The sequence below is a fragment of the Gymnodraco acuticeps genome, unplaced genomic scaffold, assembly GCF_902827175.1.
Source record: "Gymnodraco acuticeps unplaced genomic scaffold, fGymAcu1.1, whole genome shotgun sequence".
NCBI lineage: Eukaryota > Metazoa > Chordata > Actinopteri > Perciformes > Bathydraconidae > Gymnodraco > Gymnodraco acuticeps.
In genome coordinates, this window is record NW_022990015.1 from 1,358,537 (window position 1) to 1,385,537 (window position 27,001).

Consider the following 27,001-nt stretch of genomic DNA (forward strand, 5'->3'; position numbering starts at 1 on the left):
GATCAAGCACAAAAACCTCAAATTGAAATACTTGTACCACTCCACTGAATGTTATATAATGTAATGCTAATGTGTCAGTTAGCTAGGTCCCCTGATTTTAATACACTTAAATGATGTGTGTATTATGTGTTTCATTTTAAATGTTTACTTCATTTCCCCCCCTTTACCATATGGGCCTGACCACGTTTGAGTGACAGGCATCTCAGGTGTGAACGTCACACATGCATTAATGCTCAGCAGGTGCATTTGTTACATTGCATGCTGGGAAGGGGCTTTAAGGAATCCAAGTGCTCGTGGCTTGAAAGGCATGTGTGACTATTGTATTACCACATGATAGCAGGAATGTGTAACATGTACATGGGATGTGAATCATATTGTTATGGTTACCGTACTTTAGCGGTTTATAACGGTTTATTGAGCTCCCTAAATAGACGCTACATAGGTGACAGGTACATGTGAAAAGGGTCATATCTGGCGTGCAGGCTGACACTGTGGGCTTTGTTTGGTTTCACAGGAGCGAGAGCGAGCTGACATTTTCCTGTGAAAGTGATTTACTAACTGCCAGGTCAACTGTCAAACCCCAGAAATATGACTGAAATTCCCGATGACCTGTGCGGCATGTGAGGGGCTTTGTAGCTCCAACAGTAGAGCCTTGTTGGATGATCAATCATCAGTTATTAGTATTATCATTATTTGAAATCAGAAACAAAAACCCCTTTTGTGCCCCTCAACTTTAACTAGATGTTTTTACAGCTGCTTGATTGTGTGATTAGAGTTAAAAAATAAATCGCGCCTTAAACACTTTTAGGCGTACAATTATTTTTTCCAGAAAAGTGTTTGTTTTTCTCTCAGCCTCTGTATTGTTAGTGAGTGAAGGGCTGGCAGTAGTCGGGATTGTGCTCTCACTTTCCAGCTCTTTCACTGCCCAACACACAGACCCAACAAGCATGCCCTCTGTTCTTGTATTGTCATTTCTCTCACACATACACCTCTGTGTTCTGCTCTTTCTCTCGCAGGCATCAAGAGACCAACAGGAGACTGAAAAATGTAAGTGGAAAAATATAAGAAATATTTATTTGTGTGTAATATAACTTGATTTAGCTTCAGTTATTCGAAATGACTGGAGATTAGCATTTTATAAAGGGATTACAACTTTAAAGTATGTTAGTATGTGTTGTTGTATTGACCTCTGTTACAAATCGAATGAATTGCAGTAACATTTTTTTAAAAATCGAAAAAAGTGAGCTCCTCAACTTGAGGCAAGCTGCTGGAGGCTATATGCACTGAGCATTGTGGGTAATGTGATACCAGGTTTTGACAAGGAAGAAGAATGTGTCTGATGTCTCAAGTTTTGATATTTAAAAAAAACGAGAGTCCATCAATGCTATTAGAGAAAAATGCTGGAGAATTGTATTTATTTTGAAACAGTCCCTTAACCTTTTGAAAATAATTTTAAAGATGATATTAAAGGTAATATCTAACTTTTTTAGGTGAAACAACCAACATGTTATATTACGTTTTCGCTAAATAGTTTTAACAGTTTTAATTTGAGGCGTTTTTCCGAATGAAAATAAGGAGAGGGATAGGGGATGATGAAAGGAACAGCACAGCGACCAGAAACAAACAAGACTTTTGCATTGACATGTTATAACTTATCTATAACATTGCTAGTCATATATGTGTGGATTTAGGTTTATTGCAAGTTAAAGCATAGTTTTGTACATTTAGTCATCACAGCTTCATTGTGTATATTATTTCGACATTGTTGTTGTGCATGTGGCTCGTGATATTAAACTAAACAGCTGACATGTCAGTTTGCGTATCACGTAATGGGGGACCAGCATCGTCGATGTGGCGATTATGATTGTTTGCTTTGGTGCAGCACATTTACCTGCCCAGTCTGATAATGCACACACAAACAACAACAAAGTATTCTGGATGAAGCTGGAAACAAAAGCAGGCCACCAGCGGATATCACCTTCTTTCAGTGTCACTATTATAACAATAACCTGCTTAGCACGGCATAGAACATTCATCTGCTAGGGTCGAAGTATAGCTGTCATCTGATGTGGAAACAATCATTTATTCTAACATATATTCTATGGTTTGTCTAATGAGTTATTTGTTGTCTTCTCTCCAGGTTTTGATCACCATATACTGGCTGGGAAGAAGAGCTCAGTGTGACCGTATCTATGATGGACCTTACCTGAATTTGAAGGCATTCGAGGGCTTATTGGGCACAGCGCTATACAAGGTAAACCCTCAAAGTGGATAATTATCCCATTGTGCACTCTGAGCTGTCTCACCTGTGTCGTCATGTAACAAAAGCTTAATTTTCTTGGAGAAACCAGAAATGGCATGAAAGAAATCCTCTTTTACAGCCACTGCACAGTGAGGTTCTGTTTCCTCCCTGGTATGTAGACTATGTGCAGAAGAATGGCTGTTAAACACTGGGGGGCCTCAGATTGCCGGCCACTAAAACCAAAGCTACGTTAAGTCATAAATGACCTGATTCCTTGATACAACTATTCTAATCTTGTTTACAGCACGGCACCAAGTTCGCATCGTGAACAAATCAAATAGATGCTCTGTTTCTTGAATAGGCCTTAAGTCGTTTAAGTGTTGAGTGTGGCACTTTGTTTTCACATAGATTTATAGGTGGTGGTGTGCAAGTCCTCTGTAATTCAAAAGACTAAAGGGATTTTAAATAATAGCAGCTCGTTTTGTACATTTAGCTATGATAATCCAAGTGCACTGGCACTAGTGATGCTGGATTTAGTTTATGGACTTGTATTGTCTGGTAGGATTTGCTGGATTACAGATCTGAAAATAATTTTCTTTTTAAGTGGCTGACAAGTTTTTTCTTGTTTTTAAGCACGCTCTTTAAAGTGCCTCCGGAGCTAGCCTTTGTATTTATTTACACATAATAAAACACAAATTAATGCAGTAAACTGTCATCAAGGGTACATGAACGACGGCACTGTTTGTTTTGACACAGATGGCAGTTAATTAAAAAAATCTATTTTAAATGTGATGCACCGTCCCTGATACACAGTATAGGTGTGTGTGTTCTCAGTAACTGAGTGTAAGAAAAAAGGGCCAACAAATACAGACCTCACACTCTACCTGGGAGTTATTTTGCACACCACACACACAGTGGAGCTCAATGATATAATGTGTTACCCTATTATCTGACTGTGTGTGTTTGTGTGTGTATGAAAGGCTCTGCAGGAATCGCCCAGTCAGAAAGGCAGCAGTGTCAGAGACAGCGGTTTTGGAGATAGCTGGTACTCAGAGAGAGAGGAGCTCTTCCAACTGAGAGAAGGAGGAGGAGGAGGAGGAGGAGACAGACACCGGAGAGACGACTCCCTGGACAGCTTGGACTCTTTGGGCTCCCAACCCCAGAGCATCTCATCTGAGATCACTCTTAAAGGCAGCGTCGAGGGTAGGAGACATCATGTCATTTGCATCTATCCCCAAATATAATGTGCTAATCTGACAAAACGTGTAAAACCTGCTGTTCTTGACCTGTTTCTTTTCACCCTTCTAATGCTGACTTTATGCCATATAAGAGGTCAGAGCATGCTTTCTTTATATTGTTTTATGTTTAATCCTCTTCACAGCCTGGTTTTTGATCAATAAAGTGTCCAGACTTTCTCACATCTTTTCTCTGCATGAATATTTACAATTAGGTTCATCTGTCACGAACTTCAAATATTTGTGAACAGAGAAATATGCTGCTTTTGAGCCAGAAAGTTGCCTCCCATCTGTGAAAACAAATACCTATTGCCATCTAGTGGCACGAAGGAGACATTATATATCAATGCTGAAGTCAGTATGTGATCTTGTTTCATGACAAAAGTGTGGTATGCATGAGAGAGGGTCAAGTGCTGGTCAGTGATCGCAGAGTGTTGTCCCCCTTCTAGGAAAAGGCAGTGAGACATTCCTCAGCCATCCACACTAGCTTGTAAATGAGGAGGCCTCCGCTCCCCACCCTGCACCCCTCTGTTAGTCCTCTAAAGTCACGCCAGAACACACAACACATAACACACTCCCCTTGCTCTTTTCTCTTCTTTCACATAGTTATTCCTTTTTGCTACTTCATTACACTTATCAAACCTCCTTCTTCTCTTCTATTATCACACTTTTCTTTATTATCTCCCATCTTTTTGTCCTCCCTCCTCTAGCTCCAGGTTTTTGCAGTGATACCGAGGTAGACTCTGTCTTCAGGATGGCTGAGAACAAGGACGGTCTTAGTTACCGGCGGTCAGTAGTCATCACACCCAAGGCCACCGCCCAGTTCAACCAGTTCCTTCCCAGTAAAGACAAAGCGTCAGCCTACGTGCCGGCTCCGCTGAGGAAGAAACGGGCCGAGCGCAATGAGGACCACCGGCGCAGCTGGGCCAACCCCATATACACAGAGGATGAAGGCGCACTGACCAGGTACTGTCACATACAACAGTCAACACTTTGATTTTATTGAAGGTTTTTCTCCTTTCTTTCTTAAGAGCAACGTACCATAACAAATATAGAAATCAAGTTAACCCAGTTGTGCTTAAATTGCCTAAAATGTACATTGTCTCCTCTCCCATCATGTTGGTGTTTGTGTTGCGGTTGTATTGTCTCATATGGTCGATGTCGTTGTGTACTGGTGTTGTGTTTCATTTGCTGTGGAATGACGTCCTCAGCGACTGCTATGGCCAAAGTCAAGTATCCCAGAGTGCCTTGCCTGCGGCTCATGTACCGTTGGCCTACGAGTATGAAAGCGGCAGCGACTCTGACGCAGAACGACCGGACCCCGACCTTGTTCTGGACGACCTGGCCAGCAGACGCTTCCACAGCCCCTCCCCGGCTCCTCCAACCAACTTCGCCTTGCCCGCCACCCCCCTGGCAGCAGGAAGGGCACCTGCCGGTAGCGGGGGCCCCTGGCCTAAGGTCAATATGACCCCCAATGTTGCCCCTCCACAGAATGTGACCTGCCTCAGGTCAGAGAACATGAAGCAACCGTGTGACTTTGATGTGCCTGCCTGATGAGAGCCAACCAAAACGCTTCTCTTACCCTCAGTTTGCATGGTTATTTGTAACCATGATCAACCTCCTTGGTTCTAGTATGCTGCCTCTAACAGTGCTCTAAAGTCGTTTGTTGGTTTCTGTTTGGTTTGTTTTGAGATTTTATCTGCAGCACGTATTTGAGCTTGGAGGAGTGATTTGAGTTGGCAACATACAGTAACTCCTCAAATCAAGTTTTGCCTCCTTGATAGTTTGTTTTCAAGCTTGCATTGGTTTGCTAATCCTTGCGTCATCTCATTATGCTACTCTTTGCGTGACTGGCGTGCTGTGCTGCTGCTGAAAAAATTATTTTGACACGTGTGTTCGGCTGTCTCTCTTGAGCAGCAGCGGTGTCAACAGTGGGGAAATGCAGCCCCCCCAGCAGGGCTCCGAGAAGGAGGACCACCGCCGGCCCGTGTCCACCGACAGCCTGTTCAGGGAGATGTACGGTGACTCTGACGATGAGGACGAGGAGGAGGGCTATGCTGACCCCGTCCAAGATGACCTCTACTCCCGCAAGATGGGCATCAAACCTCAGCCTGTTGCAAAAGTGTCTTATGACAAGTTCTTACCAAAGTTCTGGAGCCCTGAAGAAGAAGTTCACATACAGAAGATTAAAATGGGCTCTCAGAGGAGACCCTGGTACAAGAAGATACAAGGCTTCAGGTGTGTGGGGCGTTCAAATCCAGTGGAATTATCTCATATATATTTAAACAAATATTTCAAATATATTCAGTAGCAATATCATGGATAAAGTTAATTCCTTGCTTCTTGCATAATCTTTTCTTACTGTTCTGCCAGACACTTTGCAATCTTTAAATAATGATTGCATGCCAATTTAACCTTTAAGATCCTTTAATTCAGAAATGGGTTTTCTGTCATTCACTGCATTTTCTATAAAGATTCCTCCCACTTACTTATTTTTCTTTTTCCCTGCTATTGCTCTCTTATCTTTCACCTCCCTTTCCCCCCCTCTCTGCTCCTTCTCTATCCTCCGTCCACCCGGCTGTAGCCATAAGAAGTCGGGCTCTTCGTCAGATGATTCGGACTGTGACACCAGTCCTTGGCTCTCCTCCGCCCCCTCTCACTCCGGCCCCTCCCCCTCTCACTCCCACACACACGAGGCCTCGGCTCACACCACCCTCATTGTGGGGAAAAGGTCGATAAAGCTGCATGATTGTGACAATGAAGGAATGATTTAGATCATCCAGATTTTCTAGGAGAACTATAATGTGCTCCTTTTGAGGCTGAATTTAGGATGAGCTGCTTTCTAATGTACTAATGCTTTTTTAAAAAGCTACTAGAAATTGCCCTAACACGCTTTATAGCACTAAAATAGAAAATAATCCTTCTCAGCATTACCCTATTTTTATGACAATCTATTCTAGTGAAGACTTGACACGCATCGCAGTTTGACTTCTTAGCAGAGTGATGTAAAATCCCTATTTAATCAAAATCAGTTTGAATCAAATATCACTACTGTGGCTGCTTTATGTATCTCTTCCTCCTTTTCTTGCTCTTTGGTTCATTTCACATGCATGCACTCATCACCTCTCTGTCCTTTTTCTCTTCTTCTGCCCAACCTGCAGTCCTCATATTCAAGCACACACTCTCCCTCAGCTCCCCAAGATACAGTCCCCTCTGTTAGAGACCCCCCCTCTGGTGTTTGCCCCAGTGGACCCTGCCTCGGGTCCCCGGCTGGTCAAATGTGAGAGGTGGCCCCTCTTAGGGCGCCAAGACCCCAGGGAGCCCCCGGATATCTTTGATTATGAGAGCATAATCCCTGATTTGGAGAATGATGACATGTTTACCAGGCGAACCCTTACCTTCCAGTCCAACACAGACATGGCTTTGATGAAGACGCAGCTGTCTGCTCACCGTCGTCTCTACACCTCTGAGCCGCAACTCAACATCATCACCCAGCGACACGGCATCACAGAGGAGAGTGAGTTCCCTGATATCGAGCAGGACGATGTTGTTTATCGTAAGGAGAAATCTCAGAAGGAACAGCGGCCCCTCTCCGGTGCCCCTGACAACTACGCCCCTATGTCCATCCCAGAGCCATGGGATCTGCCTCCTGAGCTCAAAGCCAGACTCCTGTGCCCCCCATGTCCTCTGATCCAGGAGGTAGCAGCAAACAAACAGAATGAGGATGCGAATGAGATGCGTCCTAAAACGGATGACATGCTGGTCAGGAAATGTGGAGTTTGTTCTGATCAGAGCCAGAGCTCTCTGATGACGCCCTCAGTGCCTTCTTTCTGTAGTGAAGGTGACCTGCAGAAATGGAAGGCTATCAGGGTAGCCAGTCAGCTGAGACATAGGAAGAGGCTCATGGTGGAGAGGCTGGCTGCTCTGAGGTTGAAGGAGAAGATTTCCGTAACAGTGCCTGTTGGTTTCTCCTCACCTTGTAGACCGTGAAAGGGGCTTGATTTTTTTCCCCTGTCTGATAGTGAAGTGGTCTAGACTGCATGTTGATCCCACTTGTTAAACGATTGGTTTGAAGGCTGTCATAGATAGGATATCAATAACAAGTCTTCCTTGTAAAATCTGATAGGTGCATTTAGACTTCACTGGGTCTGTCAAATAAACTGCAATGAAGGAGCAGCAACAGCTCAGACTTTTTGTGTTTTAAATGTTTATGTTGTTATTTCATGTTTAAAGTGTTTCCAGTCAGAAATAAACTGTAATAAAGTCCCTATGACATTGTAAGCATGGGGCCATTGGTGTAGTTTTCTGCATGATGGCAAAAACTTAATTTGACTTTAATGTGGAAATTATATCTACTGGTACTGTGTTTTTGAAGTGTGATTTTAGAACAGAAATCTACAACATCATGAATCAAAATGTGATTGATTCATCTAGAGAACTGTTGAAGAGAATTCAGAAATCTCTTCTGAGTTCAGAATTGTATCTTTGGTTTTGTTTTCCTATCAGACCGAATTTCTGTGAATGAAAAAATATTGCAAGCTTAATAAAGAAAATCTTAGACTTCATGATCTTGTGATGGATTGAATTGGCCCTTTGTTAACCTCATTGAACACATACAATAACACAGATCTGATCAGAGTTCGATGTCGATTTCCTCAGCAGAGGGAACTTCACACTGATATGTAAAGCTCAAAGTGCAGCAGCACGAGAGTGTGGAAGCGTTCAATCCTGAGTAATATCCAAACATAACTTCCTGGACACAATGACAGCACCAAGCGGGGCAAACTAATGTAGTCCTAAGCCGGCATGAAAGCCTATAGAAATTCCCCACAGCTCTGATATGAAGACGCGACTCATGGACTCCATAGTAACCTGAACACAAGTCTGTACTCTACTGTTTGCTCATGAACAGACACACACAAGCACACACAAAGCAACCATTTAACCTGGAGTCAACGCCATCTGGATTTACTTCACTTCCATATGTAAAGCCATGCTTCCAGTGACATCATGTCGCAGTCTGCAGAAAGACAGCTTTGTTTAAGGAAATATAAGTGTCTATACACTGAATGTCAGGGAAAGGAAAGGTAATACTGTGCTGCACGCCTACTCTACACACCTTAAACTGTAATCCCTTCAGTGTATAATGTAAAAAAAACTGCTGAGTCATGTTTTAGCTGGCTTTATATTCATTTGTATCACACCAGCTAGGAACAAGTTGATATTAAAGACAGTAATTGCCTGAAGCTCTTGACCAGGCCACTCTTAGACTTAGCCTCTTTTGCAAAAATGTGACTTTGTTGTGTGTGGTTCTTTCTGGTTCCCTAGACAGCACCAAATGCAAGAGAGTATCGACAGGTGAGTTGATACGGGCTCCCAGGAATGTGGCACGTTTGCATTTGCTCTGGCCTCTTACTGTCGCACCACGCTGCCCCCTGCTTTTGTGCTGCTGTTCTCACTCACTAGCTGCTAAATGCTGACACACAACACAGGGTATTGTATGGCACAAGGCCAAGTTCAGGGTGAGCCGGGACGGGGGCGGGATTCATTGCTCTGCAGGGATCTATTGACAACACAATAAAGTGAAAAGATGCGTACAACAGCAATACGCAGGGTCATCTACCTAGACTAGTGTGTCCCACTCAGAGTTATGACTGAGCACTGGTCTGAGCACCCTGATAACAAATCATAACAGGCCTTATTAGGTGAGTTGGGACAAAGAGCTTTTTTTTTATGGCAGTGAGTGACTTTGCTATTTTTGCTTGACGGGAAGGGCTGTGATATGTTACTAACCCACTGAGCTTACATCCCTCCACAGTTTGTTGTGGTTGACCCGTGTGCTGTGTTTTCAACTAACACTTGGTTACAGGTTAAATGTCTAATTATCACTATCCAAAAATATGGATTGGAGGTACAAGGTGGGAGTTATTTTGATGATTTCTCTTTCGAATGGTGTTCTCTTTTTGGTACAGTTTGATGTGATGGTTAGACAAGGTGCATGCATACTCAACCTGGACATTTGGATATTTTTTTGAATTTTGCTAACTTTTATTTAACCTTTTGTGAAGCTTGTGCCAGGATATCCATACTAAACATCCCTATCGCTTCTCTCTTGAGCTGCTGATATCCTAGTTGTTTTTAAAAGCGTTTCAACTCTTTCTTTCAACAGGAGTAAATCAACAAGTGATATCCAGGTTGATCCCAGCGTCAACCGGCAGGTTCGATACGAAGAGCTTCAGCAGGTTCGTGAGAAGACAAAGGAAAGTGATGATCAGTGGCAGGATGTGAGTATTACCTTTTATGTTTCTGCCATTGTGTTTATCTGAATCAAGACAAGCTGACTCTGGCAGAAAGAAAGTTTTGTTGTTAGAGAAAGATACATGATCTGAAAGGATCTGTGCGCTGATCAGAGAGCAGGTGTTGTGCTGCAGTCTGCGCCCGCAGGGGGGAAAGAGAGCTGTTTAGATAGAAGCCAGAGACGGAGATAGACAGTGATTGGTGCAGCACTGCCCTCTGGCTCTGGACTGCCCTCATTTCCAAATCAGTGCCTGAGGCAGGAAACGCCACGTCCTGTAAATACTAATAATGTAATTCATGTGAAATAGTGTTAAGATGTTATACAGACAGATGATGTAAGACAGACACCTCAAAATAATTAAATAAATGTATTAATCCATTTTAATTTGACCTGACAGTGAAAGTTATTCCTGGGGAAAAAAACGTTTTAAAGGGCAAGTGGTGCTCTAGTTTTGTGTTCCATCACATTTGATAATTTTTAGGTATATGAATTAAAAGAAACGTAAAGTTATTTATATTTATGTGACTTGCTTTGACAGTGGTGTGTCTTTCAACAGTCCAATAAGTGTCATGGCTAAATAATAGTCTTTAAGTAGCATTTAGGTCACACAGTCCCGAATACACAGGGGAAGTGAGCCGGGAGGAGCCTAAAGCACACAAATAGAACACCTTCAAATGAAGCCCTTTCTGTTTTTTTGTCTTTCTCTCTCCTTCTTAACTTTACTCCCTCCAGCTGTACAGTCAGCCATGCAACACAACAAGTCTGTTTTGAACTTGCCTCAGGCTGAATTGTTACAAAATGGTGCATGAGGTGATCTGGGCTTACTTTTTCTGCAGGACCTGAGCAAATGGAAGAACCGACGCAGGAGTGTCAACTCTAATATCGTGAAGAAGAAAGAGGAAAGGGAGAAGGTAGAGGAGACTACGTACAGCAGCGACAACAGAAGGTCCAAGACCCTCAAGGAGATGCAAGAGGAGAGGTAAGAGAAAGCACACCTTCATAGGGGCTATTGAGGGCAAGGATATGTTAGTGATAGATGTAATGCTTTAGAATTTACATTTGTATTAAATAACTTGTTCCAATATGTATTTGTTTACCCTCGGAGGGAGATCCTTTGCTAAGGTAATCAAATAAAAAGGTTTGTATTATAGCTTTTGTGGTATTAAAGATAGAGACCACAGTATTATTGAGCAGGAGTGATGGAGGAGACTGTCGTTGTGCCTTCAGTCAGTGTGAAAGTGTCATTTAATCATGGTTTATAACCAGTCTTATTTTTTTCTTTTTGCCCCGCCTCTCCTCTTTTGTACTTTTCTATTTTCATGTCATGTTTTCTCTTTATTTTCTAAAATCTATCCCTTCTCATCTTTATTTCACCCTTCACTGTCCACTTTTTTCCTATTGACCTCTTCTCCTATCTCCTCCTCTGTCTGGGCCACAGAGGAAATAAAGGAAGGAACAGCATCGGCAGCCGTATATCATCTCTGTCTTACCCGGACGACGACGAAGTCTTTGATAAACCTGTCACTTCCCCACGTATCCGAACCCTTCCTGCCAGGAGCTACACTATTGACACTCCTTACCATTCCTCTGAGCCTTCTCTGAAAGAGGTCGAACCCCCCGCTGCCTCCCCAGCTGCTAGCAGGGCCGCCTCCCCTCCAACCTCACGGGAAGTTGACATTGTGGATAGATCTGCAGGCAGCTACGCCACAACCACCAATACTCCCACCTTCACTCCCAGAAGCTGCAGATCTCCTTCTCCAGCACCTATAGAGAGGAGTCCTGTCACAGAACGCAACAGCACAATCAAGACAGAGGAGACCACCACCAACTTCACCCCCTCCTTCACTCCCAGCAGCCGCAGACCTCCTTCTCCAGCACCTTTTGAGAGGAGTCCTGTCACAGAACGCAAAAACACAGTCAAAACAGAGGAGACCACAACCACCTTGATCCCCTCTTTGATTCCCAGCATCCCTCCCAGTATCCGCAGATCGCATTCTCCAACTTTTGCACCTTTAAAGTGGAGTCCAGTCACAGAACGCAAAAGCAGAGTCAAGACAGAGGAGACCACAACCACAGTCATCTCCTCTTCTAGCTCCGTACAAAAGGTGCCGGAGCCTAGGCGCCCATTGTCGCGCATACAGACTGAGGTGGGGGCCCCCTCCTCTGGTTTTCTGTACAAACAACAACCACAGACCAGCTCGATGGAACCCAAGCCTCCCGGGGTGTCTCATGTTTCCGCCTCCCTCCCCAGGAGCTACCAGAAATCGGATAGCGCACGTATAACCTCAGTTGTCACGGCAAGGCCCTTCGGGACCCAGTCGTCCCGCCTCAGCTCCCTGCCCCGTCCATTCATAGTGAGTATTAGACATTTATACAACTAAAAACAAACTACCAGCACAGGACAAAGGGCTGAATGACATTTGAGGGCTTGAGGGGACAGTGTTTGTTTGGCAGGATTAAATGTTGTTCGTCAGGTACGGTGTTATTTGTTTTGAGTGCATCAATGTTATCCAAGAGTCCGATCTGATTACCTGGTGAATAATGGATGAAGCTAGTGTTTTTATAAGGCTAACTCGACTGACAGAGCTGCTATGTTCATCCTCCCTCACATTCATTACTGTTACTGTGCTTTCAGGTCAGCTAGTGACCGCAGGTGACGATTGTGGAAATCTATTTTTTTTTAAAAATATATTCTCCCAGTTTCTTTATCTATTTCATATTTCAATTGATTATTTTGCACTTAAAAGCCGTGAGTTAATCAAATATATTTTTACAATATTGTATAATTTCTTTCTTTTTTTGAAAATCTGCATTCAGGCCGGACAGACGGACACCGCTCAGAAGCGTGTCAACGGCAGCGCAGATGTTTCTAAGAAGCCGCCGGTGCAGAGCCGCTATCAACAGTTCATGACCTCTGAGGACGAGGCTCAATCTCAGTCCAGCTCAGTCCACAGCAGTGACGACGAGGAGGACGAGGAAGAAGAAGAGAAGACCACAGTGAAGGGCATGACCTCTACTAAGAGTGTCTCACCTGTCCCTCCTCAATTCAAGAGTGAAACTCCAGTCAGTCCTGCTCCTGCCAAAGAAACTAGCCAGGTAATTTCTGTAAAAAAATAGCAACAGGTAGGCATTTGATGAACAGCCATAAATGATTAATACAAGGCTTTCTTGCCAACGCTGGCCATGTTCACACAAAGACACACAACCTGACATGCTGCTATCCAGAGATGGAAAGCCTGGACCACATTTCTGCACTTAAAGTTGTTGTAGGTCTCTTCTCACCTGCGTTTTTTTTTTTTAGGAGAACTACTCTGAGATGCGGATCAGCCTGAACCAGAAGCCTAACAGCAGCAAAGACTTTGGCTTCCAGGCAGTGTGGGACTCGACAGGAGCTCGTGTCACCACCATCCAGCCAGGTAACAACAGAGATATTTGAAAGAAAAACAGTCAAACAAACACATTTCATTTTAAGTGTAGAGCTTTATTCACAGGCAGTATTACGAGTACTGGTCAGCCAAACTGGCAACCAACATTCCCAGTGATACAAAGGCGAGATGAAGTAGGCATTAGTCTTATCTGACTGATAATGGTAAACACAGATAGGATATATATAATGTTGGCTCCGTTATACTTTATATCCTTGCTGGGTAGTTGTCAGCAGGTTTGTAGGTCTGTTTTAGTGGCGTCGCCAGACCTATGTAGGGCAGCATCTATCTGGGTCAGATCTGCAGGGCCTGAGCCTCTCTTTCTACTGAGATTGCACCACCTTCACAGTATCTCATGTCATCTAGTTACGTTCCACTAATACTTAACAAAACACCAAACAATAATGCATGAACATAACAGTAGCTGTGTGACACCTGTTTGAACCTAGACCGTACTGTAGCGTCAATTTGTTCAGTTATGTTTCATTTCATTTTCATGTCTTTACCCATAAGCACTTTTATCACAATTTCTCTAAGTGTGCCAGTGTTGTGACGTAGAGGTTAAGAGAAGACATGATATAAGACACTTAAAAGACAACAAAATATTTAACATATGCGTGAATAAGATCAAAATAGCATTAGTAAGAAACCAAACATTGACGGCTATCCATAAAAAAGTAAATATAGTAATGTTGGTCAAGGCAGAAGAGGACCACACATGTCCATCTTACATAATCTTAAATAACAAAGCATTTTTATTTGCATTACATTTCTTGTTGTATTGAAGTGATCTGAATTCTTTTACACAAGTGAATCTCTAAAGACCTTCATGTCAGGTCAAATATTTTTGTTGTGGATATAGAATCGCATTTTTTAACTGTCAATTCTATATGTGAAGGATTACTCTGGTGAGACTGAAAACTGTAATATTTTGTAAAGCACTGTTTTATGCACGAACATTGACCTCTTATAAATGATAAAACTGTGCACTTTCTTTGTTGCTGATACCATTTTGCTCTGTCTCTTGCAGGCAGTCCTGCAGAGATTCAGGTGGGAGACAAGGTGCTGGCGGTGAACGGGCAGCAGGTGGCAGAAATGAGCTACACAGAGTGGAAGTCCTGCATGGAGGAGGCTCTTCACGAAGGCAGTCTGGTCATGGATATACGCCATCATGGCAAGAACAGTGAGTCCTATTAACACTGTCTGTCTGAGTGTATGAGTGGGTGTGGTGTTTGTTGGCGTGAGAATCAATTAACCCACTTTAAGGGTTGAATTCCTGGAATGACAGTACTGCTTATGCTTTGAGCGTTGCTAAACAGTTTTGACATTTTAAATTGGTCCGTAAACCATTGTGAAATCATCCATGAATGATTTCTTGACAGCTAAGTGGAGAAGGACCTGTAACTTTTTTTTCTCGTCTGACGAGAGAAGGCTGTTATTGTGTTGACTTCAGCAGTTCTTATTCCCATTTTTTCCCTGTGTGTGTTTTTCTTGTCATGTTTTTCCTTTTCTCCTACTTCTACTGTTTCATCAGCGTTCCTCTTTGTATCCTTGTGGTGTTTTCCCTATGGAGAACTAACCCAGTTTAGGTCCTCTGAGTGTTCTGTTTTCACAGTGTTAGTATAACAGGCTTACTTATCCAACTACGTCAGTGTCACTTTCCAAATAATAATAAACCACCGGAGTAGCTCACTTGAACTAACACACTGTACTTGTTAAAATACTTTAGTGAAGCCCAGTGGTTGTGAGCCTGTTAGAAACACTGTGTGGGTTTATGGAAGCTTTAATAGGCTGCATGGTTGGGGAAGGTTTCTCTGTCACACCCTGCTGCTCTCTATAATAACACCATAACAACAACCTTGTCCCTTGCTTTATAGACTTTTTATGTAAATAGACAATTCTGTGTCAAAGTTTCACATATACAAACGACTTCTGCACTCCCAGAAATGTTTGTTTTAGGTGCAAACAAACACATGCAATTTTTCGCTCTTGCATTGTCTGCATGCAGACTGGGACACAGATCAACCTTCCCTGCCATATAAAAGCCATAAGATCATCAATCTGACGAGTATGGATCATCCGACACTTCTAGGTTCCTCTGACTCAAACACTGTCAGCTCCAGCCTGGATTTCACCTCACGCACTTCCATGGAAAAGCTGGCAACCAAAGAGGCCCCCGCCTGCCCCGTCATCGTGAGTGACCCAGAATGAACTCAGGTTTGATCAAGTTGTATTTCTTTGTCGTGCCCCTTTAATGAGCGTGCGCCCTGCCATGTCTCCCTGCAGGATGTGGCTTCAAACAGAGTTAATGGAGGTTTCCTTGAGCAGCCGGTGACCATGAGGAACAAAGGTAAAGAGCAGAGCACACAATCTGAAAGGTCAGAAATGGATTTCTATTTCTGACCTGAATACAAAAACACATATTGATGTAATCTTGTTGACTAAGTTCTGGGAGAAACTTTTTGCAGACACTGGATTATTATAGATAGAAATGATGACATTTACTGTGTTATGTAACAACATGATGCACCATAAACTGAAATGTATTATTTGACATCTTGAGCAACACTTGTATAATCTATTTATTAGTAAGATCTTATCACCTGGTAAAACATGTTTTTCTCCTCACTGTTTTCCATCTCTCATTTAGAGTCAGAACCCATATCTTTGAAAAACTTAAAACGGAGGTCAGAGTTTTTTGAAAAAGGTAAAAAAAAAAAACTGGGGGGCGGGTGGCTCTTAATAATAATGGTAATGGGTAATCTGTGTAATCTGGTTGCTGGGTTCTCTGTGCTTTTGTCTCACTGTCTCAAATTCTTCTGATTCTCAGGGAAGTGTTGCATGTTTTTTTATCAGTAACAGCTTCATGATCAATTGATAAGTATTATCAATTGATCATGAGCTGTCGGGATTAAAATAGGTTCCTCTATGAGTTTAACCATTGTGCTGTGCCACTTCCCTCCTTCAGGTGGCTCAGGGTCCAGTGTCAGTGCGCTGGTCTACCTCTGTGGTAAAAAGGGTGTAGTGTGCAGTGACTTCCTCACCTTCGCTTGGTACAATCTGGGACACTGACATGCTTTTCAAACCAAGGGAGTCTAGGGATATTTGGGGCAAATTAAGCAATTTTCTCCTCACAAACCAAACACACTTGGTTTATCTTTATTTGTTTCAAGATGAAGGTATAAAACTATCAGTTCATTACATTTTTGTTTCATATAGAAGAAACCCATACATTCTTTTTGAAGAAAAAATAAAACACTATACAACTACGACAACAACAACAACAACATATTCAGCTCCAAACGTTGGACAGCATGTCAGACATCAGGCCAGCGTACCAACCACAAATACCATTCTTTAAAGCCTCTAGTGTTTGTGGTGTTTTTATGATACTGTCCAGGTTTAACACATGGTTACACTTTTCACTCTGCTGCGCATGAAGTTAAAAGCATTCCTGTTGCTCTTTCAGCATGCATGTATTGAACTGTTTGTTAGCCTCTCAGACTGTCTGCGCTGTACTTGTATGCATCCTAAGTATGCATGCTGCTCATGTGTGTGTGTTTTGCTTCCAGTTAGTATGCTCTTGTTGTACTTGTTCCTATATTTGCAAGTATTGACTGAAATCCAATCTAAATGTCAACAAGTGGTTGATCTTGAATTGAGAAAATCAATAATTTGAAGTGGGTGCAATGATGCCTTTTGAAAACATCAATTGTGTTGTTTTAAATTAGATTTTAAATGATGATAATTGACTTAAAAATCAAGAAACTTTTCATAGGCCTGTCAACTCTGTGTTGCTACAGTATTTGACCTTCAGGTAAACCTTATCGTTTTTGTTCTCTCTGTCCATGTCAGAAGTATTGATCGTATGATTGTTCTCTTTTCAAGGAGGATCAGAGTCTGCAATGCCAGATGTGAGTAGTATTATCAGTGCATGAATGGAAGTGTTGTCTCTTTTGATTTGCTTTCTGTTATAGCAGAACAATATCCTTAAACCCAAAGTTATTTCAGATTCTAGACCTATTATTTATAATCTCATGTGCACCACTTCTGGTTCACTTTGCTTCTCAAGCGTTTAAGTCAGCCAATAATCATCTTGGATTGCAGGAAGCTTGAATACTCAAATGTCTGAGAACAAAATATGTTGTAAAGCCTTTTCAAGCTGAATTGATCCCATATATTTGACAATAATGCAAAGTCAGTTAGGGGGTCAGATCGTATACATTAGTAAACATGACTACTACAGTTTAACAATACTCTGCTACACGTAGGCCTAATCATCTAAAGAACCATACATTTAGCAAAAAGCAAAAGTATCCCATTTACAGAATTACTTGAGATCTAAATATATCATATGACTGGATTTAATTACTTTGTATACTGTGTGGTATCCTAACCCTTAAAATGTCATACTAATATATTATTTGATTTGAGATTTTGAAATAACAGTATAAAACTAAAGCTTTCAGAAAATGTAGTGAAGATACAATTACAATATGTTTTTGACTAAATGTAGTGAAGTAGAAGTATAAGCTTTAATAAAATGGAGATAAGTAAAGTACAAGTATCTGAAAATTGTTCTAATGTGCAGTACATAAGTAAATACATTTCACCACTGGATGCAGTTATATTAAAATAACAGGATTATTTTCTTTGCTTTAAAACCATAATCAGGTTATAGTTAGAGGTTTTAGGAAACATCTAGTATACACCAGGTTTGTATCCGTGGTCAGTTGCATAGATACGTTTGATGACGTCACAAGCCTCAATGATTGATGCCCTATTGATAATACAAGCAAGTGCATTTATACTGCATGTTTATTTTCTGCAGATTCTTGTTCCCCCAATCATTCCTTCCAGCCGCTGGTCCTGGGACCCCGAAGAGGAGCGCAAAAGACAGGAGAAATGGCAGAAGGAGCAGGAGCGCCTCCTACAGGTACACAAAGACAGACTCATATGGAACTACTTTATTGTATGTTACAATGTGCACTCAGCTGCCACGTAATTAGGGACAACTTGCTCAAAAATGAATGCAGGGCAATGAATGTAATAATAATAATAATCAATTATATTTATATAGCACTTTTCTGGAACTCAAAGACGCTTTACAGTGTGAGGGAGGGTAGACAAACAAGGACAGGCAAAAACAAACAAAAACAACAAAATAAAATAAATAAATATATTAAAACAAAAATAAAATAAACAGGAAAGGCAGTCAAGAGGAAGTTGATTGAGAGGGGGGGGGGGCTTATGGATAGACAGAGTTGAAGAGATGGGTTTTGAGGCGGGACTGGAACAGGGTGAGGGACTCAGAGTCACGGAGGTCTTGGGGGAGGGAGTTCCAGAGCTTCGGGGCTGCCACAGAGAAGGCTCTACCCAAAGCTCTGGAGTTTATTATGAATGTAATGTGTTATACTGAGAGAGAAACGCTTAAAATAAGCGTAAAAATCCACAAACAATGAAATAAAAATACTCACGATGAATATTTGGAATAAAATACAATTAAAGGTGGGGTAGGTAAGTTTGAGAAACCGGCTCGAGATACACTTTTTTTTATATTCCATGGAATGCTCTAAACATCCCGATAGCAATGAATATCTTAAGTGCTTTGACAATAAATCCATAAAAAAATGTCATCTGTGGAAGCCGTAATACTGTAAAAAGCACGACCAATCATCTGAGCCGGCCCGGCTAAAGTAACTGGATGGCCTACCTGCCTGTCAGCCTTCCATCTGTGCACAAACTTATCTCGTGCCCTCATTGGTCATGTGCGCGTTCGTGTGTGTTGGAGGAGGGGCTCTGTAAGGAAGTGGCAGATTTTTTTCAGCTGTGTATTTTCAAATTCTAGCTCACTCGAGTTGGTTTCTCCAAAATGACCTACCCCACCTTTAAAACCAAAATAACTAAACAATCAAATTAAATAAATGTTTTAGTTTTTTAGTTTTATTTGATGTATACCCGTGTAAGACACGTTCATTTCTTTGCATTTTGCAAGAATCTTTTTCTGATTACAAGGATAGCACTATATCGAGTCTGTGGGACTGCAATTTAGCAGCACCCAAAACGACACCCACTTAAATGACACTGAAGTTGATCAAACCCTTTATCCGACAAAAAGAGACGAGACACAGAGCTTGAAATGCTTGGAATCCTCACAGTCAAAGCTGATGGCTCCTAATAGGCACAACACAGAAAACCGTACGGGGCTTTGACAGCTGAAAGTAAAGCATCTGTTGAGTATATATATGTATATACTGTCTAAACATTTTCAGAGGGTCTATTTCTGGATGGAGATCAAAGTTGTCCAAACAGAGCGCTGTAGCCGGGAAGGCTTGTTACTCCTCCGATCTAAATCCCTGTTGAATACACGGCCTGATTTCATGAAGCCAGGGAGACTTCCTGCCATGGGCAAGCTTCACTAGGTTTATAACTTGTTAGTGTGGTTACATAACATGTAGTTGAGCTTGGAATATTTTGAATATAATACAGCCACAGTATTGTATGCGACTATTCATGTATATTCAATGTGGATGACCTTTGACCTCCCTTCCTGCTCTTCCTATCCAGGAGAAATATAAGCGCGACCAGGAGAAGATGCAGGAGGAGTGGATGAAGGCTCAGCAGGACGTGGCCGACAGCGTAGAAGAAGAAGAGGTAAGGAAAACATTTGATCGTGTATAAATTATGGCCTAACATCAAAAACTGCAGGGGGGTTTCTAAAGCAGTTATTTTTGGCATGTTGATTTCACATCAAAGAGGCCCTATTATGCATGTTGGGGTTTTGCCTTTCCTGTATAATCTTACATAGGTTTGTGTGCATGTAAATGGTCTGCAAAGGCTAAACAAAAGTTCACACCAGACGCCTCGATTGGTCTCCTTTGTTTATTTCAGAAAAATATAGCACTTTTTGAACATTCACAGTCACAGTGGAGCCACAATGAACAAAACCTGAAAATGTACTTTTTGTCAAGACAAGTCAATAAATAGCAGAACAATGAATAGTCATGTGGATTCAACTTACAACATGTCTGGCTATACTTCCCGAAATGGTCATAATATTTCCCGCTGATAGTTTTGCAACAAAAATCCCCCTAAATTTGAATTTCCAAACAGTCTGGTTTGTCACCTCAAGGGACGACATGAGTTTCTCCGCTGTTGTTGCAGTTCCTCCTGGAGGTTAAATGATTCATGCCCTCATGTGCTTCCTCTTTCCGTCCTTCCTTTTCCCTAGGAGCCAGAGAGCCTGGTGGTGGACAGACACAGCCTCAGCCCACACTCACCCGTCTCCCCCTTCAACCAGCCAGCCTTTCCTTCATGGGAGGAGGAAGAGAGAAAGAGGAAAGCGGAACAGGAGCGCCAAAGGCTGGAGGAAGAGCGGGAACGCCAAAGACAGGCGGAGGAGCAGGAGCGCCAAAGGCAGGCGGAGGAGAGGAGGAAGAGGGAGGAGGAGGAGCGTGAGCTGCTGCGTCTTCAGGAGGAGAGAAAGCAGAAAGAAAGGCAGGAGGAAGAGGAGAGAAAGATGAGGGAGGAGGAAGAGCTGAGATGGCAGAAGAGGAGAGAGGAGGAGAGGCGACAGGAAGTTGCAGAGCATCAGCGCAGAGAGCAGGAGAGAGCCCTGCAGCAGCAGCAGCAGTGGTCAGTAGAGACACCGCTCCTCCTGGAAACACTAACACTCGCCTGTCCATCATGTTGATAATAACACATTTAAGTAGAAAACATAACCTGCTTTCTGTCTGTGCATTAACATAAGTGCAACTAATGTGTTTGCATGTGCTTTGTGTTGTAACCCTTGTCTCACCCCTCCCTCACACTACCAAAGGGCTGGTGACTCCCATGACTTTGCTAATGTCCAGCCGTCTCTGTCCTTTACAGACAGGTCAGTACTGTACAGGACGGACTGTGTTTGCCTTTGTCAAAGTGCATCTGCAGTCATAACATAAAGCTATTTGTGCTCATATTACCTGCTTGCTTCATATCATATTATAAAAATGCATAACAACTATCTCTTACAATGTATTATAGCATGTCTGAATAACAGGTTGTATTGGCAACACTTTAATTTAGGTCCTCAAGTTTAGTATTTATGAGCACTACAGTATATGATACTTTAATACATGGTAGTTTGGAGCAGATATAAGTGTTTGTTAATGTATTTGTAATTTATACATAAAAATATGTCTTCATACCATAGGATAGAGTTATCTTGTCTTATCTATATTATACACACAATTCTCTAAATCTGCTTACAACTACATTATAACCCAATTAATAAATGTCTGTATTCTGCTTGATAGGGGTGATTCAATGTTGTATTTGATATCTAAACTAATTAATGTTGCCTTCATGTTAGAATGTCCACATGTCTTGCTCCAGGTTCACCTTTTTTAAGTTCTGTATACCAAAACAGTTTCTCACAAGCATTCGATACTGAAAAACGTCAAATAAGAACAATTTGTCGCACAAACACCTAAACCAGATCCATAATTAGACATCACAGGTAGTAAATCCTGTTTCTCGTCTGTTATATTTACAAAACATTTATCAGTACATATACAAATTGGCAACTATTTACTGCATAGCTGATGTGTCAAAGTATTTACCACACTCTTTTTATGGCTCTATTTGAACCAAATAGTCCCCCAGCAAGTGGTTGGGTCTCCAGCTGAGATGAAAATTGCCTGTGATTGGTCTGCAGTTTCTTTATATAACCATTATTAACTGTGCTATTTCTCATAAAAACTTGGGAACTTGAGGCAACAAACATTTTGGAAAATATATGGCTTCTTCCAAAATGATTTTGTTGTTATTTATTTATTAAAATCTGGCTCCAACTGGTATTTTATTGTTTGACAGGACGAAATCTCAATCATCTCCCCAGCTCGATGAAGAGGAAAAACCTCAGAGAAAAGGTACGTTTTCTTTCTCCATTAGTTATAAACTGATGAATTCGATGTAAATGCAGCAACAACATGAGACCAGGAATATAAGAACATTCAAATGTTGGTTTCAAATGTGTTTCTCTTTATGCTGGTTGTTATAAAAAGGACTCAATGTATGCATGTTGTTGCACATACGTGTACATATTATACAGTATATGTGGGCTGTAATCTGCTGTAGGTGTTTATATGCAGCGGGGGGGCATGGCTCACTGGCTGCTGGAAGAGCAGGCGAGGAATGCGAGTCAACAGGCCCAGAGTCAGCGGGCTGCGTCAGAGCTGGAGATGGAGAGGAGGAACATCCTCAATGCCATGAGATACAGAGAGCCGGAGAAAGGTCTCATTATCATGATCAGTCAATTATGAAATCTCACCGAATCAAAACGGTTTGATTAACAATCATTTGGTAGATCAATTGTTCGGCCAACAAGAAAATTACAGGCAGCGAAAACAATTAACTCATTGATTGCAGGGTAATTTCTCTCAGCCTGCTTCCATAATTTCATTGCACTTAATAAAAGAAAGGTCAAATCAAGACTGGGGAAAAATCGTATCATCACAATCTTGTTCCTTCTCCAATTTCTCCACCAGTGATGATTTGTTTTTCAGTTTCTAAAGTGTATCTCTCCTCTCTGGGTGCAGTGACAGGCGGTGTTGTGGGGGACAGGATGGGAAAGCAGTCCCAGTCCCAGGCGGAGCTGGAGCGCCAGCAGATCCTGAACGAGATGAAGAAGAAGACTCCGATGCTGAGGGACAAAAGCTGGATCCGCCAGAACTCAGCCGCCATCGGCACCACCCAGGAGTCCCACGCACCCTCAATGCGCAGGTAAAGTCTCCCCAGTGTGTATGAGAGTAAAGTAACCCTGTTGTGTTATGATGGTGGTTGGCCTTTTACTAATATCCTGATAATGTGTGAGGATGAAAACATTTAGAAGTCTGGCTACAACTCATTTGGCAAATATGACCATTACTAAAATATATAAACATTCAAATAAATTCCATAGTTTGTAGCCAGACATTTTAAATGCCTCTTATGGGCTAACGTGGGTGTGGTGTGGGTTGGCTTTGCAGAGGTGAGTCTCTTGACAACTTGGACACCTCCTACAACTCCTGGCGCTCCTCATGGACCCCCAGAAGCACCTCCCACATCCCAAACTACTCTGCGCCGTACTCTGGTGGCCCTTCCCTTTATGGTGGTGGTATTGGGGGCCAGCGTCCTGTCTCCTCCACCCTGCCTTCCTCCTACTCCATGGGCTCCCTCCGAGGCGGGGCAGGACCCCCCTCGTCCCCTTGGTCCCGGCAGTCTTCTTCCCCTTCTCCTTCCTCTCCATCACCTGCCACTTCTCCAGAGCCCACGTCAGAGGCAGGCGCCCCTCAGCAGCGCAACAGGTACAATTAACAATTCTGCTTCGCCTAACCCCCCCAACAGCTGCCTCTAAACTCTCACCGGTATTCTGGGTAACATATTCATAGTCCAGGTGGTGCTGTGGAAACATAACTGTGTATGGGGAAGAAAGTGGTGGGAAAGGGGAACTGAACTTCATCTGATTTCAATTGTTCTACTTTTTAATGTATTACAATATTATGTTTTTTTTTAATGTTGTTTCATGTCCTTCTTACATTTACCCTCCATATTACAGTTGACAGGTTGACAATCATTTACAATCCTGTTTTTATTTACAGAAACTCCGTTCATACTTACAGTAATAATTTGAGTTTGTGTTCATGTGTTGCATAGCATCAGCGGCTCATACTTTCCAATGTTTGGTTGCCAGATCTTTAAATATCAAAATTTGAAATAATAACTTCATCATAGTTTTATTCTTGTAAACAAGAATAGGATACATAATTGATGCATTTTAATAGGTGACTGAACAATCTATCTAATGAAAAACATGTCTACGTATTTCTTTACAATGTTTCAAATGGAGCTGTTGTCAACGAGCAGCTGTTTCCTCTAGCGGGGGACATGATTGGCCCTCAACCAAAATCAATATTCATCAAAAGCAAACAGATGATTTCTCATTGTAACCCTTTTGTGTGCCTTGTCATGTGTAAACATGAGTTTTGCGTGTGTGTCTGCATACATACATGCGTCATGTATGTGTGGAACGCTCTCAAATCACAGCTGTGCGTTCTGTAATCCAGGTCAGTGAGTGGCAAGAAAATCTGTACGTTCTGTGACACCCCGCTGGGAAAGGGAGCAGCCATGATCATCGAGTCCCTCGGGCTCTGTTATCATTTGACCTGTTTTAAGGTGAGAGCTGGGCTCGTGTGCCCCCCCCCCCCCCCTCCTGGAGCACCTCGGCTGATCCTCAAGCGCTAACATGATCACACCTTTCCTTGTATGACTAACCTGGTGACACTCAAAGTCTTGATCCCTTTACAGCCGAGCAAAGTGTCTGTGCCAAATCCTGCAAGACAAACTAATCAACCCCTCCCTCACTTTGTCTCTTACTACCAACCTTTGATTGTTGATTCTTCCCAGAATGCTGGTCTTCTCTTGGGTTTGGTCTCCAGAGATCCCTCCTGCAAATCTGTGACTGTCATTTCTTCTTTTTCCTACATTTTTCTCTTTCTATACATGAAATCAAGGGGCTTCTGTCATCCCTCCGCCTTTGGACTTGGTCCCTTTGGTCTAGCTTGAAATCTATTGAATAGCTCTTAAACTTTTGCCTTTCCTGAACTCCCTCAGTGCATCGACTGTAAGTCTGAACTCGGGGGATCGGAGGCTGGGGCTGAAGTCAGAATACGAAACAAACAGCTCCACTGTAACTCCTGCTACATCCGGTATAAAGGTGAGTCCAGCATCAATCTGATCGACATCATGACGTTTTATTTTCCGCTTCCTTTACGTGTAATATCCCTGTTTCCTTTCAGTTGGCCAGCCAACCTCTATGTGACGTGACTGTCCTCCAGCAGATCGATGAAGAGACTACTTGTGACAACAACCCATGAACATTTAAGGGAACGTTGAAGCCATTGCAAATAGCTGGGACACTTGGTATGGACATGTTTCCATTAATGAAAATCTCAGTTGCCTCGCTGATGAGAATTATATTCGTGTGTGATTGAGAGGGTAAGCTTGCAAAGAAGTTATCTACTTTAATGTTTATATCATATTAAGTATTACACAATGAAAGGGTTCTGCATGCGCCAGAGTTATTAAATGTTTAAGCCACAAAACGAGTCAATACGTTAAATTGTAAGATTGTTTATGATCTTTGTTATGACCTTCGCTTATAAAGATATTAGAGATCTTGAGAGAGCTTTAAAGATTTCAATCTCCTCTTACACATGCTTTTATTTCCGCTCAGTCTTGTGGTATTAACATGTTTATTTGTTTTGTTTGTAACAGGGAAAAGTAATTAAGATTACTCTATTAGCATTCTTGCAAAACCTATTTAAAACCGTCTGCTTGGATAGCACTTGTCTGGAGTTTTCACTTGTACACACAAGCAGGTTTTCGTGTAAAGAATATATAATACTGAATGGCATTGAGGCAAACCGTAACATTTGTAAATAAAATGACTATATGTCCCTGGTGTTTTTGTTTACTTTTTTCAGCTGTGAAATTGCATAATTATTTGTAATGATATTACTCAGATGGTGCAAAGCTTTCCCTGCTTCTGTAATCAGAAATCATTATACTCATCTCTCTCTGTCCGTCCCTCTCATTCTCTGTTTCTCTGTAGTGCCACAGTCATAAGGAAAGGAATTTCAATGAGCTTTTGTGCAAAGGTTCAGAGGACCTGCCTGCTTTGTGTGCGCTGAAGCCAATTTGTCATGCATATTTCATTCGGTGCACATGCATTACATTTGAGTACACTTTGATAAGCTATTTTCTGAATGTATTCTATCATTTCGGCTGTTCCATGAAATAATATCTGCATAAACATATATTGAATATTCATACAAGCAGGGACCCTCTTGGTTGTTCAGTCTGCAGCTCCCAAATGGATTTCAGCAGCCAGGTAAGAAATTGTCCTAATTTCCCCAAAAATTGGAAATAGGCTCAATTGAAGCAATATATGGAAATAAGATGGACCCGGAATAAATTGGCTCTTGTTTCTCAAGCCGAAGCACAAACAGCCCCAGGAGGCAGACATCTCAGATTCCTAGATCTTTTTTTTTCCTTTTTTTCTTGGCACCCACGTGGGAGAGAGAGATTTTAATCCTTATGCCTGAAAACAAGTGCGGCCTGAATGGCAGAAAGCTGAGAAACATAAAACCTTCCGGGATAAATGTGCCATTTTTGTCCTCCAAAACCAGGGCCACAACTGTTTTTATAGAAGGCTTTGACGTGGATAATCAGATTACTTGGGTGTGTATTTACACTTGGATGCTCAGATGAATATGTTCTGTATAAAAAGATGGAACAAGGAGTTTAGATATGCATGCTCATCCCTCCATCAAAAACTAATTTGAAACTCAAAGAACAGCTTTTTCTCTCCCTATTGAAGAAAATATATGAAATGTTCCAGAAGATTTCCAGTCAGACCCTTGTGGATGATTTGTCCTTTTACAATCAACACACAAAGTCCAATCGTCATTCTCCATGTCCACACACTAAGCTGTGACCAGAGGGGGGCGCTGTGATCTAACATTATTTACGAAGATGCGCTGATGTGATGCTTCAGCTGCAGCTGGATGGTAACAGCTACTGTTTGCACACTAATCTTTATGAGAAGTAGAGATGCTTTAGCCTCTGAATTAAGCTTTAGTAATTTATAAGCTTATTGTCCTATGAAATATGCCAAACGGTTGTGTGGTTACATTTGAAAATTAAATATAAGTGACATAGATTTTTCTTAATTAAGTGAATTGTTCACTAGAATGTTTAAACCACATTTTTGACTCACTTT

At 41.9% G+C, this 27,001-nt stretch overlaps 1 protein-coding gene across 11 annotated transcripts in view; it reads left to right on the forward strand.

Annotated features, from left to right (window-relative positions):
* The window catches only part of lmo7a (LIM domain 7a), a 45,651-nt gene extending 19,975 nt beyond the window's left edge, over positions 1-25,676 (forward strand). Inside the window, exons 6-36 of one of the 11 annotated variants that reach the window (XM_034213549.1) lie at positions 1,017-1,047; positions 2,141-2,254; positions 3,223-3,445; positions 4,188-4,443; positions 4,689-4,985; positions 5,395-5,715; positions 6,062-6,208; positions 6,639-7,406; positions 8,311-8,325; positions 9,647-9,761; positions 10,612-10,754; positions 11,214-12,129; positions 12,593-12,871; positions 13,077-13,191; positions 14,231-14,383; positions 15,209-15,393; positions 15,487-15,550; positions 15,851-15,907; positions 16,169-16,210; positions 17,089-17,114; positions 18,032-18,136; positions 19,768-19,854; positions 20,432-20,835; positions 21,020-21,076; positions 22,054-22,109; positions 22,318-22,473; positions 22,779-22,962; positions 23,208-23,525; positions 24,285-24,393; positions 24,832-24,934; positions 25,017-25,676. In XM_034213549.1, the coding sequence (XP_034069440.1) occupies positions 1,017-1,047; positions 2,141-2,254; positions 3,223-3,445; positions 4,188-4,443; positions 4,689-4,985; positions 5,395-5,715; positions 6,062-6,208; positions 6,639-7,406; positions 8,311-8,325; positions 9,647-9,761; positions 10,612-10,754; positions 11,214-12,129; positions 12,593-12,871; positions 13,077-13,191; positions 14,231-14,383; positions 15,209-15,393; positions 15,487-15,550; positions 15,851-15,907; positions 16,169-16,210; positions 17,089-17,114; positions 18,032-18,136; positions 19,768-19,854; positions 20,432-20,835; positions 21,020-21,076; positions 22,054-22,109; positions 22,318-22,473; positions 22,779-22,962; positions 23,208-23,525; positions 24,285-24,393; positions 24,832-24,934; positions 25,017-25,039 (5,869 nt within the window). In that variant the 3' untranslated portion in view covers positions 25,040-25,676. Of the gene's footprint in view, positions 1-1,016; positions 1,048-2,140; positions 2,255-3,222; positions 3,446-4,187; positions 4,444-4,688; positions 4,986-5,394; positions 5,716-6,061; positions 6,209-6,638; positions 7,407-8,310; positions 8,326-8,805; positions 8,836-9,646; positions 9,762-10,611; positions 10,755-11,213; positions 12,130-12,592; positions 12,872-13,076; positions 13,192-14,230; positions 14,384-15,208; positions 15,394-15,486; positions 15,551-15,850; positions 15,908-16,168; positions 16,211-17,088; positions 17,115-18,031; positions 18,137-19,767; positions 19,855-20,431; positions 20,836-21,019; positions 21,077-22,053; positions 22,110-22,317; positions 22,474-22,778; positions 22,963-23,207; positions 23,526-24,284; positions 24,394-24,831; positions 24,935-25,016 lie in introns of all 11 variants that reach the window. The other 10 variants (XM_034213538.1, XM_034213543.1, XM_034213541.1 and 7 more) reach the window with 10 other exon arrangements.
* Positions 25,677-27,001: the final 1,325 nt, after the last annotated feature.